The sequence below is a fragment of the Drosophila tropicalis genome, unplaced genomic scaffold (genome assembly GCF_018151085.1).
Source record: "Drosophila tropicalis isolate 14030-0801.00 unplaced genomic scaffold, ASM1815108v1 contig_443, whole genome shotgun sequence".
Lineage (NCBI taxonomy): Eukaryota > Metazoa > Arthropoda > Insecta > Diptera > Drosophilidae > Drosophila > Drosophila tropicalis.
Genome location: NW_027172907.1, coordinates 2,425,450 through 2,441,442, shown reverse-complemented (window position 1 = coordinate 2,441,442; position 15,993 = coordinate 2,425,450). Strand labels below are relative to the sequence as shown.

The 15,993-nt window shown below is 40.0% G+C and overlaps 1 protein-coding gene across 7 annotated transcripts in view; it reads right to left on the bottom strand.

Moving 5' to 3' along the window:
- The window catches only part of Rbp6 (RNA-binding protein 6), a 196,629-nt gene that overhangs the window by 60,826 nt on the left and 119,810 nt on the right, over window positions 1–15,993 (bottom strand). For all 7 annotated transcript variants that reach the window (XR_011031961.1, XM_068286439.1, XM_068286440.1 and 4 more), the window contains one exon: window positions 6,281–6,373. Coding sequence is in view for 6 of the 7 variants with exons in the window: in XM_068286439.1 (XP_068142540.1) it covers window positions 6,281–6,373 (93 nt within the window). In the remaining variant the exon portion in view is untranslated. The remainder of the gene's footprint in view (window positions 1–6,280; window positions 6,374–15,993) is intronic.

The following is a 15,993-nucleotide window of genomic DNA, read 5'->3' as shown; positions in this document are numbered from 1 at the left end:
TTTTTTTTTTGAATACACTAACCAAAAAAAAAAAACGAAAAGAAAAAACCCGAGAGTATCATCATCATCCATCATTTAGATAAGCGATTTCATTGCTTATAATTTACATAAAGTTATTAGTTGCCAGAGCCATGCTAGTAAAGCAGAAAAATCCCTCAATAAACATCAATTTTTGAAGTTTTGATCACTTTTTGGTAGAGTTTTTGAAAAATCTTAACTTCAGGAAGACACTGCTTCACAACTGTGATATCTTTATAAGTACTCATGGAAATGATAATAAGTTTATTCTCTGGTGTGACAATTCGTGTGTGAGTCTTAATCCCTAAGAGAATGGACATTTGCAGACCATATAATCCACTAGGCAGCTGAAATCAGATAAAATGAGATCTCAGAAAGTAAATTTCTCTTTGAGATGTTTGGAAAAAATCCATATTCTATATCATACTTATGTGGGCTGACAATGTTTGTTTTCGATTTTTATTTGTGTTCTCTTTTCCTTTCGTCCTCTTGGTTTATATGTATGTTAGTTGGTTGGTTCGTGTCATGTCCAAAAATGCCTTTTGCATTAAACGCCTTTATGCCAAATTGAACACAATTAAATTAGTTGCGGCCAAGGGGATTAAGGTGGAAATTGCTAACACCACCAACAACAACAAAAACAACAACAACATCCTTCTCAATGTGCATGTTCATGTTGTTGTTGTTGTTGTCTGTGTTTATGTATAACTAATTGGCTATGTAAATGGCAGCTCGATGTAGATGTGTATGTGTATATCTCTGTATATGTGTACGTGAGTGTGTGTATGTGTCTGTGTGTATGTCGTCTGTTAATTACGACTATAGGCAGCCGCAGCTTATAGATAAATGTTTGAGTGGTGGGTGGCAGTTTGGGTTGAATCGGTTTGAGGTTGAGTTTTGCCAGCAACAACAGCAGCAGCAACACTCCAACAATATCATCAACCCACATTGACATTTCGAGCGTTGTCATGAAACCTTTTGCTAAGGATTATGCAAATCTGCCACTCATCATGCACACACACACACACACACACACACACACAAAGATAGATATGTAGGGGTGGTGGTTGTTGTGGCGGGGTAGGCGTAGGAGGAGAGTGAAAGAGTGCCTGGCATGCCTTCATTTACATTTACATTCAGCTAGCTAGCTGAAGATTTGCGCATCATAATTTATGCCACCCACAACAACAGCAAACGAAAGAGAATGACTGAGAGCGAGCGAGCAAGGGTGAGAGGGTAGTGGGCGGGAGGCTGAGGAGGAGAAACACTTCATACACAACGCCTCAAAAATTGCCCACAGTTATGACAGGTCACACAAGGATATCAGGCAAACCAGGTAGATAGACAGACGAACAGACGGACAGACAGTTGGACCGGGACAGGTGAACACCAGCAACAATAACTGCTAAAAACAAAAAATCTATGCAAAAACAAAAAAAAAAAAATAAATAAATTTCACCCGCCAATTGTAGCAAAGTTTTACTGCCTCTCTTTTTTGTTTTCTGTGTGTCCATAATTAAATCATAAAAATAAAAATTGTTTTTTAATGAAATTAGTTAGTTGGTCTTTTGTGGAGATTTTTTTTTTGTGTGCAGATTTTTTTTGTTTTATTTTTTTATTATTCACCCGTGTTGCCCGATTTGCTCATAATCAGAATTAATACCCAAGTGGGTAACTGACATTTGACTGTTGCCTAACCACCTCCTTGGCCTCCTGCTGATCCTGGTTGTGCTTTAGTTCCTGCTGTTACTTATCTCTACAGTTGCACTTTTGGCCCACAAAATGCTTAAATTAACTAACCAACCTCAAGGGAGGAGGGCGAGAGGGCTTCGGATAGGGTGGGTCACTATGCAAAATGCAAACACCGTAAACACCTTTAAAAGCTACAGAGATTTCCAGCTTCAGGGGTCTGTGCTCCCCCCGGCTCTCGTCCCCTCTTTACTTACGTTTTGTATTTTCTTTTGGCCTGGTCCGAACTAAACCTGATAGTTGCACTGCAATTTCCATGCGAGAGAAAGATATGAGGCAACTTGCGGAGGAGAAGAAGTGGGTGGAATGTAATGTGTGTGTGTGTGTGTGTGTGTGTAGTTTATTTGCAATTTTTTAGCCAACGAGCTTGATTCTTTTCCTCTTTCTACCCTCAAACCGCCCCCCTCCTTGCACCGCTCACTTACCCTCTGCTTGTGCTCTTGTGTGGCCCCTCGGCATGTGAAATTTCTGTTATCGCAAAGCTTGCAGCAGTTGCAACAGCTGCAATAAAAATCAGTGGCCAAAGGTTGCAGCAGCTGAGGTCAGTTGGGGTCCAGCTAACCTCAACCCCATCGTCCAACCCCATCCTCATCCATCGCCACTCTCACAGTGTATATGAATGTGTGTGTGTGTGTGTGTGTGTAAATAGAACATTTGCACTACAAAACTAGCGCAGTGAAAATTTGAATTGAAATTTTTGCCTCGTTTTGTTTTTTTTTCTGTTTTAGTGAGAGCTGGCAAGAAGTGGGCGCAGATTGAGCAGGTGGGTTGTGTGAGTTTGTGTACGTGTACGTGGGAGTGGGTGAAAAACAGTTTTCTGATTTGCATTTAAAAGGTGTGTCGACAGAGCAGAGCATTACGGTGATGAAGCAGGAACCGGGGAGAGTGGGTTTAAATATATGAGTTGGCCTTTTCTATGTATCGTTTTGCAAATGACTGGAGCTTAGAATGAGAAAGGGAGGTCACGACAGACAGAGAGAAAGGGAAAGAGAGTGGGTATTTGAGAGTTTGCAAGAATCTTAGTTACTTTTTGAAATACAAATGAGTTGATTTTGCTTAGGTCATAAATGTAATTTAGTTCCATTTTCTCACACCAAAACAAGCAACCAACCAACAAAGTCATTTCTTTTCTATTTGAAGAAGTTTTACGGGCGTACGAGTAGGCGGGTCAAATATCAAAGGCATTTTTACAGCTAATGTGAAATGCTCAAGGAATGTCAATGTATGTGTGTATGCGCCTTAAACAAGTTCTTTTTCAACAAAAGAATTCTTAAAATCAATGAAGCAATGCCGAGTTTATCGAGCTACAGTAGTCAAAGGCTATAAGGAAAGTACTCAGATCTCTCTCTGCCTAACTCTATTAAAATCTCAAGCAAATATAAAAAATGATTAGACAAATAATAAAAACAGTTTATTCCATTTTTAATAACATTAAATAAGTTATTTTTTTCTAATATTTGCTTTTAGTGGGCATTGACATGGTCGATCCATGGCAACTGCATAGACAAAATGCTAGATGAATGGAAATGCAACAAAACATTTTAAATATAGGTACATAAAAAATGGAATGAAAATAACAAAAAGAGTCAACGGACATACATACATACATATAAAGAATAAAAAAAAAACCCAAACGAAAAATTAAAAATAAAAGAGAAATATATATATATATACATATGTATAGATATATGCTATGCATGTTGGGCTGGTAACATAAAATTGGCTGGATGGTTGGGTTATAAATTTTCATCTATGTAGCTGCCGGGATGTCATTGTCCTTGCTGCTACGCATGCAGCAACAAACTATTAATCATATTGAATGCCTGTGACTGAACCTAAACCATCCTCCAGCTAATCAATCTTTTTTCTAGCAGCAATCTCATCTCGAGGCTACTCCTCCTTTTGCATTTTTCTGTATATCTCTCTCATCTCATTCTTGGATATTTTGTTCTTATTGTTGCTGCTGCTGTTGTTGTTTGTATCTCTTTCTGGGTAAAAGAAAAATGAACGTTAAAGTCATTAACGCCTCGCTGGCCACCTGCCTGTAAAGACAAGAATGGGGGATGGGGAATGCGGGAAATATGGTGGGGGATGGTGTTAGGTTGGACTAAGCCTCTGTAGCTGCCATTTTGCTATTTTGTTTATGACCATAGCGCAAATCTCTTGGCCCAGGCATACAGGCAGGCAGGCAAAAGCCAAAAGGGGATTAGTTGTAATCAATAACTTGGACGTTTTTCCCGCTACCATCCCCGTTTCCTACCTATAGCCAGTTTGTTATTATTGTTGTTGCTGTTGTTGTTGTTGTTGGGCTTCTACTAACGCCGGTTTGCTTCTGTTTTGTATGTGTTTGCCTTAGCCAAAAGTTCTAGTTAGAGGTTTTCTTTTCTCTTTGCTCGTTCTTTTCTTTTCTGCGAAAAGTTATTATTATTGTATTATAATTTTCTTTGGGATTAATTGAAAAGTTTTCTATTAAGAATTTGCGCTTGGTTGAAGTAGCCCTTTACAAGTAGAAGGTAGGAACATAGAGAGAAACTGTGTGGAAATTGCGTGGCGGTTTATATAAAGGTGTCTCAACTATTTGATTGTTATGCTTACTGACAGTTTTCGTCTCTCTCTCTCTTTTTTGCTCTCACTCTCTCTCTCTCTCCATCTATCAGTCAAACATTTTCGCACTTTCGCTTCTTGGAAACGTTAGGTTTTTGCTTTCGCTTCTTCTCTTCTCTTTCAGTTATGATGATGAAAATTACTTAAAAGCATTTTTTGTTGCCACTGATTTGATTGATTGATGGGCATTTATGGGTTTCGCTCGCTCGCACCCAATCGCACCACCATTCTGCCTATACCTTCTCATACCACCCCCTCTTCATCATGTTCCTTCAACCTTCTATATTCGTGGTCGTCATTATATTCGCATTATCGTGTAAGCAGGTTGGAAGTTTGAAGCAATGAAGCATTGCAAATGGCAGTTGACGTCTTTGCGTCTTATGAGCCGCGGCTGCCACAGCCACAGCCACTGACAAAAAGTTATGCCAATTTGTGTCAATTATCAAGACGAAACTGAGAGCACAGAAGCAGCAACCTCAGGTGAGAGTCTGTTGTATCTCACCGAACAGTAAGACGATACCGCGACGAAAACACCGATGATGACGATGAAGTTGATGATAATGCAATCCAAATGGTATTTACTTATGATTTTTATAAGCCAACAACATTTCAGTTTCAAGTAACAACCACCTATTTGCATTATTCAGGGCAACACACAAAGTGCTGCAAACAGAATCTTCTCCTGTCAGTTCCCCAAGGACGCGATGAATGTTCATTGTCAGCGACAAATTATATATTTACCCAAATGAAAATATGTCACAACATTCCAATTACTGTAGAAGGAGATGTTTGTAAATAGTTAGAAAAACCATTTCTTCTATTGATCAGTCCAAAGAAAACTGTTCATAAACACTTGCAGAACATCTTCTCTGACTTGAGCCGTTTCAGTTTTGAAAGTAAAGTTGCTATGAAAAATTAAAAGGTTTATGTTTGGCATTTGATTAAGAGATATGTTTGGATTGTTCATAGAAACTCTATGACTCTCTTTTGTCTCCAGTTTTGGTTCATTTGATGTGGAGTCACTTGCTCATTAAAATCTGCGAGCGAACAAAATCATTATCATCAATAGAGAGGAATAAATCGATTTTCGTTTAGTATACCCGTAATCAAGAATAAAACACAACAACAGCAAAAAAAAAAAAAATGAAGCACAGAACAGAGAAAATTCGTGGGTTTTTGTTCTTCTCGTGCTAAAAATTTGTTTTGTAAGCTATAACAAGTCTGGCCTCCGTCTCATTCCATTCAAGCACTCGCTCTGCTCCTTTTTTTGCTCTTTCTAAATGTCCCTGTCCCTATCTCCCTACCACATCCCACCTAACATGGCTGAATGGAGAACTTAAAGAGCACTCGAACAGCACTCAGCCGCAAATACACACACACACACACACACCCACAAATCGAGACCAGCACACTCAATATGCATATGTGTGTGTGTGTGTGTGTTGAAGTGGAGTTCCTAAAGGTAGGCAAAACAGCAGAGCGTAGGGTACCCGAGGTACAACACTGTGCTTTGCAGTACTTGTCAAGATTGAATTTGGTACGAAATTTTCTCGTTTGGTTTTTTTCTTCTTCTTCCTTTTTTGGTTTTTCTTTCCTTCTTTTTTTTGGCGTTTTTATTGATCAAACAAAACGTAGCAAGAAGTGGCAAAGCCAGTGAAGGTGTCATTGCTTACCTCCTATATATATATATATATATATATATATATTTATATATATCTACGGAGTATAGAACACGCGCAATGCGAATAGATTGCATGATTTGTTCCACAACTGTCAATCTGATTTTCGTTTTTTGCTATTTTTTACGATTATTACCATTAAGGTTATATGTATATATATATATATATATATATATATATATATATTGGTATCTATGTGTTCATTGTTAGGTTCAAATTTGACAACTTACCGGACCAAATTGTTCAAAATAACTTTTAACATCCTCCAATGTGGTGGGCGCCGAGAGGCCACCCACAAAAATTTTCTTCGTTCTCGTCACCATCTAAAAGAAAGAAAGCAAAGAGAGAGAGCAAAAAAACAGAAACTAGAGTTAAAAATTATTCCAAAAGGTTAAGTGGAAATGTTGGCATTTAAATATGCATTTCTATATACTATATATGCATATGTATGTATGTATGTGTGTAAGTATGATTGTTGATGGCGAGGTGTATAGTGGAATAGCAAAAGTTATGGCCTGCAAGGAGAGACATAGCTGCTGTTGCAAGAAGCTGGCTGAGCTGTAACTTACGTCCAAAATGCAACCAACTTTCGCTATGAGTCGTTCGACCATTTTGTAAATTTTATGTACTACACACATACACATATATTCACATGTGTGTGTGTGTGTGCAGCTGGCATATTTAAGCTGACAGTTTCAAGTGCCAACTTTACGCAGTTAGCGTAGAAAGCAGCAGCAGCAGCAGTTGAGCACCGAAAAATGATGGCCAGACAAGGACGACGACGACGACGACGTGAAGGCAAAACCAGAGACTGCTGCTGGGCTCTGCAGGAGTGTGTGTGTGTGTGTTAGTGTATGTCTGTGCGTGTCTGTGTGTAGCCTTTTTAGCCCGCAGGCAAGCGTAAACTGTTAACGTTAAGTGACGGCAGTTAAGGCCAAAGCACAGTGGTATAAAACTAGTCAATGCTAATAATTAAACACTCTTTATGCACTGACACAATGTTAAACCGAAACTGCAATAACCATAACATCTTTGAGCTAAACTTCACATTTAATGTTACCTTAAAGTTAAATATGGTTTTTGGGTTCTCTAAATGCTTTTACTGTTTTCAAATTAAATGATTTTTGTGGGACTATTGTTGTAGAAGACAAACCGAAATAAAAACCGTTTTGCTATAGTAGACTATGCGTTTGCGAGCTTAAGATCTTTATACATTGATCATTATACATTACAGTAACAAACCGAAACTGTTGCATTTCGGTTATTGAGATTGTGCGTTCTGGAGCCATTTCTTGGTCATGAAAAATCGATAAACTTTTTTTTTTTTTTGTTGAGTCTCTAAAGTAGTTCTACAGCATTTCGATTGTTCACATGGAAAGGAGACATTGCGTATGCCTATAAATGTAATTGTTATAGAAAAGTGGTGTCGTCTCTGAAACATTTCAGTTAACATGCAACAATGAAAATTACAAATTATTTGAATGTAAATTATTTTGCAACAAAAGGCATTTTGCCCCGAAAGTTATCAAGCTGCAACATGATGCTGTTGCTGCTGTTGCTAGCTACTGCTGCATGTTGCCCATGGTTTCTTCTCTTCGTAGACCGGATGAAGCTGATGACGCTGATTGCACTGACGCTTGCAAGCTGCAATTTATGAGGCACAGGCACTACACAGACAACTAACTGTGAGAAGAGCGCCTAGAGGGTGGCAGGGAAGGGGCAGCGGGGAAGAGTGGATAAGAAGGAAGAGGAACGGCAGTCAGGCAGATGTGGGATACGTCCGTTAAGGAAGCTAACGATATGTAACAGCGGTGCTGATGTTTCTGCAGTGCCAGCAGTAAAATTCATACAATGTCGTAAAATTAAAACACTTGTGCTGTCGCACACTCATACACACACACACACACACATACAGAGAGGGAGAGAGTGAGAGAGATAGAGTATGCTACAACTACAAAGTTGGTCGTGCAGCTTTTGGCAAGGCAAATCGCTTTTGCTCCTTGCTTCCCTTTCTTGTTTTTTTTTTTTTTTTTTTTGTCTGTGCTGCACTTTAGTCAGACAGTGGCAAAGAGTGTGGCCAAAGGGGTGCACAGGAGGACTTAGGAGGGGCCGCCTAACAATTTGCAAGAGAGAAAAAGCAGAAAAAAAAATGGAAGAAAAAGAAGAGGAAAAGTAGAAACAGAGAATCAAGTTGCAAGTTGCGCCAAGTAACACTACTGCGTTAGGGGTAACACCATGACGTCCAGCATGGAAAACCGCTCCGCCTCGCCCCCGTTTTGGCTGCCTCATCATCAGCCATCACGTCGAGCCACAAAAATGGTTAACAGAAATTGCAGCGTTGTTAAAAACCAATTCAAACTGCAATAGCCAGCAGTTTTACCCACCTCCTAGTGGGTGCTTTTGACGGCGACGGCGGCACTAATCACCGGCAGCTACTTAAACTAATAAACTGAACGGCCACACAGCCAGTCAGTCAGTTAGTCAGTAAAACAGTCAGTTAGTTAGTTTGTTTCTTGGTGGCAATATAGCTTTTGCAATGTCATCATCAAAATATATAAATGAACCAAACCCACGCCCAATGCTGATAGCAAGACATGAATCAAAAGCCAAAAAACACACCCTGACCCTTGTGTATCCTCATTCCACTATACTAATCTCAACACACACACACATAGAGAGAGAAATACATAGACAAATGGCAACATACACGCATACTAACAAAGTGACACGGCATTTTAACGGCCACCGCAGCAGCGTAGCACAGATTAGGAATGTCAATATTAGCCACAAGAAGGAGAATGAGACCGAAAACCGAAAACCGTAACCAAAACCTATGCCTAAACCGAATAGGTAATAGTAGGCGTGGCAGTTGGCAGCAAAGACAATGGGCCCTAACCAATGATGGTTCAACTTTGACTGACTTGACTGACTGACTAACTGTGTGACTATGTGTAATGCTGAAAATTTGACAAATGACGTCAGAGAAGCGGTTGCTAGATACCAATAGCTGACTGAATTGAACCACCATCGAGCACCAGCATTGCGGTGAATTGTAGGCGTAACCACTTACAATGCAGTTGACAACTAAGTCACTTTTCGGTCGTGAGGGACATGTAATGACAGCAAATCATTGTCGAGATAGAGAGAGAGAGAGGGCGGAGAAAGGGGTCACCTCCTTATTCTCGATACTGTGGTTGATGGATTCAACGAAAATGACATTGAATACTACTCTTTGAAAATTGAAACTATGAGGAGTTTGTTCTTTAGTCTTAGTTTACTTCTAAACATAATTCCAGCAAATAAAAAACCAAACTTCAATAAAAAAAAGGTCATAGAAAATACTCTCTCTTAATTTACATTGTATTGGTATATCAAAAGAAATGACCTAATCCATTTTATAAAGGGTTTTATATAGCCTTAATCGAATTAAGACTTATCTTCACTTTATATAATATACTTATGTAGGCCAATATAATAGAGTTTCTATAGTTAAGATTATAATCAATAATATGTTAGCTTTACTTATACACACGCAAACACACAAATACAAGCATACACATTGCAAGAAATTTCCATTTTAAGCTGACCGACATTGTCATCATCAACATCATCGCCCATCATCTCCTCCATCATCATCTTTTCATTCACAATTTCTTTTTCATTTTCTACTCTTTCTTTTTTGTGTTGTTTTGTATTTTTGGCAATGTTGTTAGTGGAAAGGCCAAATCAATTTAACACTTTCAACTAAATTATTCACTTTGCATAATAATTTTCAAATCTGTCAAAATTCAGGCACACACACACGCAGGCTGTCGGCGTCTGCACTTTCACACGCTGCGGAATGAACCAAACTGAACAGAACAGAGACAGGAAAAATGACGCACGGGTGATGGGTTCGGGGGCCAAAAGCACTCAAATAATTCCCAGGCGTAAGCTAAACCAGCTCAAAGTTGCCAACAATAGCGCAAAAAAAAAAAAAAAAAATGATGGCGTAGGGGTCGGTAGATGGAACAATATGCGGGGAGAATGGAAACTAAGGGGACTAAAACCCTTTAACCGTGCGTAGGCTGCGGCAGCGGCGGCGACGGCGACGGCATCGGCTGTCCGCGAAGCGTCACAAATTCTGTTAAGCGAAAATTTCATCAACGGCAACAACGCAAAAATTTCTCATTCGCCATTCAGTTGAGGAGAAGGCTACAGCTTCAGCCTCCATACTTTGGTCCTCCATCTACCTACCTATCGCTTTGCTTCGCTTGTTGGTTGGATGGTTCGTTTCGTTGTCAAAATGAAAGGAAAATGTCTCATAAATCCTTTTAATATTAAATGAGCTTGCTGTCCCACCATCTCCCCCCAACACCATTTTCCCCATTCCTCAGCCCTTACAATATCTGCTGCTGCGTTCATTCCTCCTACACCCCCCCTTCTCTCTCACCCATCATCTGACTCATCTAGAGCGCGCGTACACTTAAAATTATGTGGCTAATGGGAGCAACTTGGCTGGAAATTGCGCGGAGAATGAATGGAAAACCGAGAACGAAAAACGGAGAACGAAGAATCAGAGAGAATGGCGACACATGTTCCTCCCATTCCTCCGTGTGTATGTGTGTCTGTGTGTGTCTGTGTTGTCGGCCTGGGACAGGTTCGGCTCTCCGCCAATTGTCATTAAATGTAATTTTTAAACCTGTTAGGCCATGTGTGTCATAAAATGTAACGTTAAAAAGGGTTTTTTTTCTCTCTTTCTCTTTGTCCTTTTTTGGCCCGAAAATTTTTGCTTGCCATTTGGTTTTATTGTGAAATTAGTAGGCAAAACAGCGGGTTTATTAAAGTTTTTATCCACCCTTCCCACGGATACACTCTCGCTCACTCTGTCGTTTTCACCTCCCACTAGCAACACTCCACTTCAATTTTACCAGCAACACAACACATTCTTTATGCTTGCCTAACACCAAAAAAATAAAAAGGGTTGGGAGGAAGTTGTGTGTCAGAGAAGGGGTGGGGAGAGGAGGGGAGTTGGGATCTGGTAACGACAACAATTTGTAACATTTGCCGCATTTCCCGCAAGCATTTTCCAAAAAACGAAAGGGTCGGGGTGTACGGGCTGGTCATGGAAGGTGGGGAGGGATGGGGGCGAAGGTAGGAGTGGGAGTGCAAAAAAAGGGTATAGGGTTTGCTTTTGGTTCAACATCATTCAAAGTGACAAATTATCCATGCAAATTTCACACAGAGCAAATGAGAATAAGCAAAAAAGGGGCAAAAAGGCTCGTGGGAAAAAGTGTTGCATACTTATGGCAGAAACAGAATGTGAGAAAGAGAGAGACAGACAGAGAGAGAGAGAGAGCTGAGACGAAGGCTAAAGTGTTGCATACTTATGAGAGCAGATACAAGAAGAGCAGGAGTAATATTTTTGATATATGAAAATTGATAGCAAATTTTTGACAAATATTCAGAGTCCGCAGAGTGACAGAGACAGAGAGCAAGGGATGGAGCGGGACAAGGGGAGAGTAAGTAAGGGAAAGATGGCAACATGATTGCTTCTTATATTTCGTTTCCTTTTCTTAGTTTCCCCCATTTATTTATATATGTATATGCATAATTCGATATGCTCCATCAATTTGGCATTGTTTGAGGGTTTTTTCGTTGTCTTGATTTCAATTAATTTGACCACCGAAAAACCCACACACGCACACACTCGTACACACACGCACACAAACACAACTATAGTAGAGAGATAGGCGGCAAGCAAGCAAAGGGACCAGGACCAGCTGCTGTTTGTGAGATCCAAACCGAAAATTTTGTGCAATTTCCGTTACTAATACTTTTTGGTCAATTTCCTACGCAAAATGCCTGCCCCGCCTGGCCTGCCCCTTGGCCCCCTTGACAGACAAAAAGCATTTCTTCTTTCCTGTTGATTTATGGCTCTGACAATGCTCTCATTCGCATTCTCCCTGAGTTTATGTGTGTGTATGTTTGTGTGTGTATTGCCATCGTTCTACTTTAGTTTGGCTCCTTAATTTCGTTGATATTTATAAGGCGAAATGTCCTTTTTGAACGTAGCCAATAAACACGTTTGCCTGCCACTGTCACTGACAAGGGATAATGGGGCCAGTCTCGGTCTCACTCTCAGCCTCTCAGTCAGTCGTTCATAGAAGCATTTTGAAAATGCCCAGGGGATGGGACGGACTGGACATGGTCTGAAGCATCAAAAGGAATGCAAATGCTTGGCTTTTACTTGTAAATCAAATGTAATATATTACTTTATGGCCGAAGAGTTGAGTTCAGTTTGAGCATTTTAATGAGACCGAGATGACTTGAATGTGTGAATCGTGAGAGCTGAGAACTGTAAAATGAAAACTAAAAACGTTTTGGCATCATTCACAAATTGACTGGTTGGGCTGGTTAGATGTGGTTGTGGTGGAGAAAGGGAGGATGGATGGATGGATGGATGGCTGGTTGGATGGATGGGGCATCCTGCCAAGTCACCTTATTTATGCATAACAATAATGAATATTATACAACAAGCCCGAAATGTAATTCTCTGTAATTAATTATTAATTTATGCGCATACATTTAACTCACACGCATTGTCGTCGACAGGCCCCAGCACAGCCCAACCCAGGACATGTGTGTGTATCTGTATGTGTATGTGTGTTTGTATATATGTTTGGCATCGGCATCCTGGCACAATGGCTCGGCTGGCGGATGCGGAAACTGTTTTGCTGCCGTTGATGCTGCTGCTGCTGCCACAGAGACCAAAGCAAACTCATTGTTATAAACACCCTTTCAATTTGAATTATTCTTTTTTTTTTTTTTGGGGTATATTGGACTGAATCAACATTTACCATAACTAAAGCTAATGCCATAGTCATTATACATCTATATACACCACATTCACAACTTTTAAAATATGGGATTTCATGGGCTTTAAATGGTGTTGTGACTAACTAACTACATACTATAATATACTATATAATACAATTCATCTACTATAAGCAAATATATCTCTATTTCAGATTTCATGTTATTCTTGCTGTTAAGACTTTATCTAAGAATTCTTGGTATGTTTCATTTTGATATAACATTGAAATTTTGTTTCCTTTACTGTTGGCATTGTTATTTGTCATATTACAAAAATCATTTTAATTGTATTGACTATTTGAAGTAAAGTGTATAGAAAAGTAGGTGCTTTGCCTTTGGCTTTAATTGATTGCATTTGCCTGTTCATTGTGTCATTTGCATGCTGTGTACACACACGTGTGTGTCTGTGTGTGTTTAAAGACAAAAGGTATTAAGTCAGTCGATTTGGTTTTACTTGTACATATATGTGACTACATGTTATATGCAAGCGACTAACGAGCCAGCATAGTCTGCTCTGGTTGCCTGTTGTTAGTGTTGTTGTTGTTGTTGTCATTGTTGCTGTTGTTGTCGTTCTAATGTTAAGTTGAATTGTCATTAAAATTGTCGTCCATAATTTCGACATTAAATACACACACACACCCATGTGACAGAAGCGAAGAGGCAAAGCTAAAGCTGCCCTCTCTATATGTAAATATTGTATGACTATACATGGGTGTGTGTGTATGTGTGCCCCTCAATGTATGCAACACTTTTGCCAGTCTAGCATAAATGCTTGCCTCTCTTTGCTTACATGGCCATGCTTATAGATGTCTGTGTGTGTGTGTGAAGGCAGCTTGGTTAAAAAGTGCCAACGCAGCATGTTTTCAACATTGTTTAAATTTATATGGCAGACACTCTATGGCAGGACACCAGCAGCAGTTCCATCCCCCCTTTGTCACTCTCTCCCCTTCTCACTCTGGTAGCGCTCTTTGCCGCATTCTGTGCTTAAAGTTTTTAAATTTGCATAACATACACTCACACACACTCACACACACACACGCCCAAACATTTACACATACACAAACACGGCGAGACAGAGAGACAAAGAGAGAGACACAGAGACGTGCAAGTCAAGTTGTTGGGTCAGCTCAGTTTTCTGGTGACACTTTTACTTCAACTTCTGATAATAATTACCAGTCTCATAAACTTACCCTCCCCTTCGACCCGCCCTACTCAACCAAAAAACCATCATTAGGAGACGGGCCATTACATAATTATCGCAATCATCACACACACACACACACACAAAGAGAAAGACTGAGAGAGCAAGAGTGGGAGGAAAACTTCCAGGTAATTGAAATTGTGTCCATTTCGTCTTTGGAGTCAATTTCGATAAAGTTTTTGGCTCGGCTTGGCTTTCATTTAACGCTAATCACTTGCAGTCACACAGAAAGCGAAACCGTAACCGAAACCCAAACAGAGCGAAGCAGTAAGCGAAAGAGCTAACATACACACACACACACTCAGTCAGTCAGTCAGTGAACAGAAAGCAAGCCAAGGAATTTGGCCAAATAATTTGTCTTTCTATTTCCTGTGGCAACTTTTTTCCCCCAAACTAAAATTCTTGCCTGGGCCTGGGGTCTGAGCTTAGGCCTGCCTTTCGTTAGCTAGATTGTTTTTGGCCAAGGTCAAATGTGTTCATAGGCTAGGTGACGGTTTTGCTTAATTAGAACATTCATTAATCAAATCAAAACCATTTGCCACCCTGCTGAGGTGCCCCTTCCACAAAACAACCAAAAAAAGGAAGAAAAAAAAAGGAAACAAAACCAAAAATGAAAGAAAGAAACGAACGAGCCGACAAAGTAGGAAGGAAGAGGCTAAAAGAAGAGGAAACTTTTGGCGAATGGCATATAAACACGCACCCAGAGCATAGCCTAAAGAGAGATATATATTTGTGTGTTTGTGTGTGTGGTAGATGTATAGAGCCGAGAGGAGATGGGGGAAGTTTTGGGAGGGCGGGATTTACGGGGCTTCCACCAAACAAATAAATTCAGTCACATAGAAAAACGACAGACGACAACGAATGAACGAAACGAACGGCATAACAAAGCGCACAGATTCGTGAAAAAAAGAATGAGAAAGATAAAGGGAGAACACACACACACACACACACACAACAACAACAAAAAAAGGGAAAAGGCGACCATTAAAACACATTTGTATATCTATTTTTAGGTCGAAACAAAAACTCAGCTCAAACTCAGACTCTTGGTAATTCGGAACCCGGAACAGCGGGCGGTACGCGGATAGCAAATGCGAAACAAGAAATAAAGAGGCGGCCACAACACAATAAAAGCAAACGTAAAATATAGCAGGCCAACCGATTGAGAGATACCCTACAATAATATGTAGTATTTGTATTTAGTAAATGACAAAATTCAAGGGGATTGCTTTGACCAAGGGTTAGAAGTAAGAAAATGGCTGCGGGATTGGGCTTTCTCTTTTGCATTTTGCTCTTTGCCTTAACCGATATTCCCCCAGATCCAATGACTGAATGTAGGGTAAGTAAAAAGAACTTAAAACTACTTTAATTTATGGCTTACGCATTTCTCTTTCGCCTGTCTCGGGCCCCCCCTCCTCAAATCTCCTGCGCTTCCCCCTTTAAGCCATTTCTATGTATATGCCTTTCTATCTCTTCCTTTTTGGTAGGTTTTCTGTTTTCTTCGTTTTTGGTTTTTCTTATTTTGGTGCAGGAAAGGCAAAGCAATCAGTCAGTCAACAAACAACTTGGCTTTGACGACTCTCAGTTTCGTCTCGTTTTTTTTTTTTTTTCTTTCTTTTTCGGGCAACCAGCCTATTCGAGAGTGGAACAGTGAAAAGTATATCCTTTTTTCTTGTGCTTTTCTTGTTGAACTCAAAAGCCTGTTGAGACATGAAGCAAACGGAATGCAAAAAGATGTTCCGTACCCCTAAGCCCCCCTGAGTTGAGAGTAAAGAATTTTTTGGTGAAATTCAAGTGAAATCATAAATCAGAAGATAATTGGTAGGACGACTTGTCCCTTTGACTGTTGTGACTGAGCGAACGATGGTGGGGTAGCAGGGTTTATTT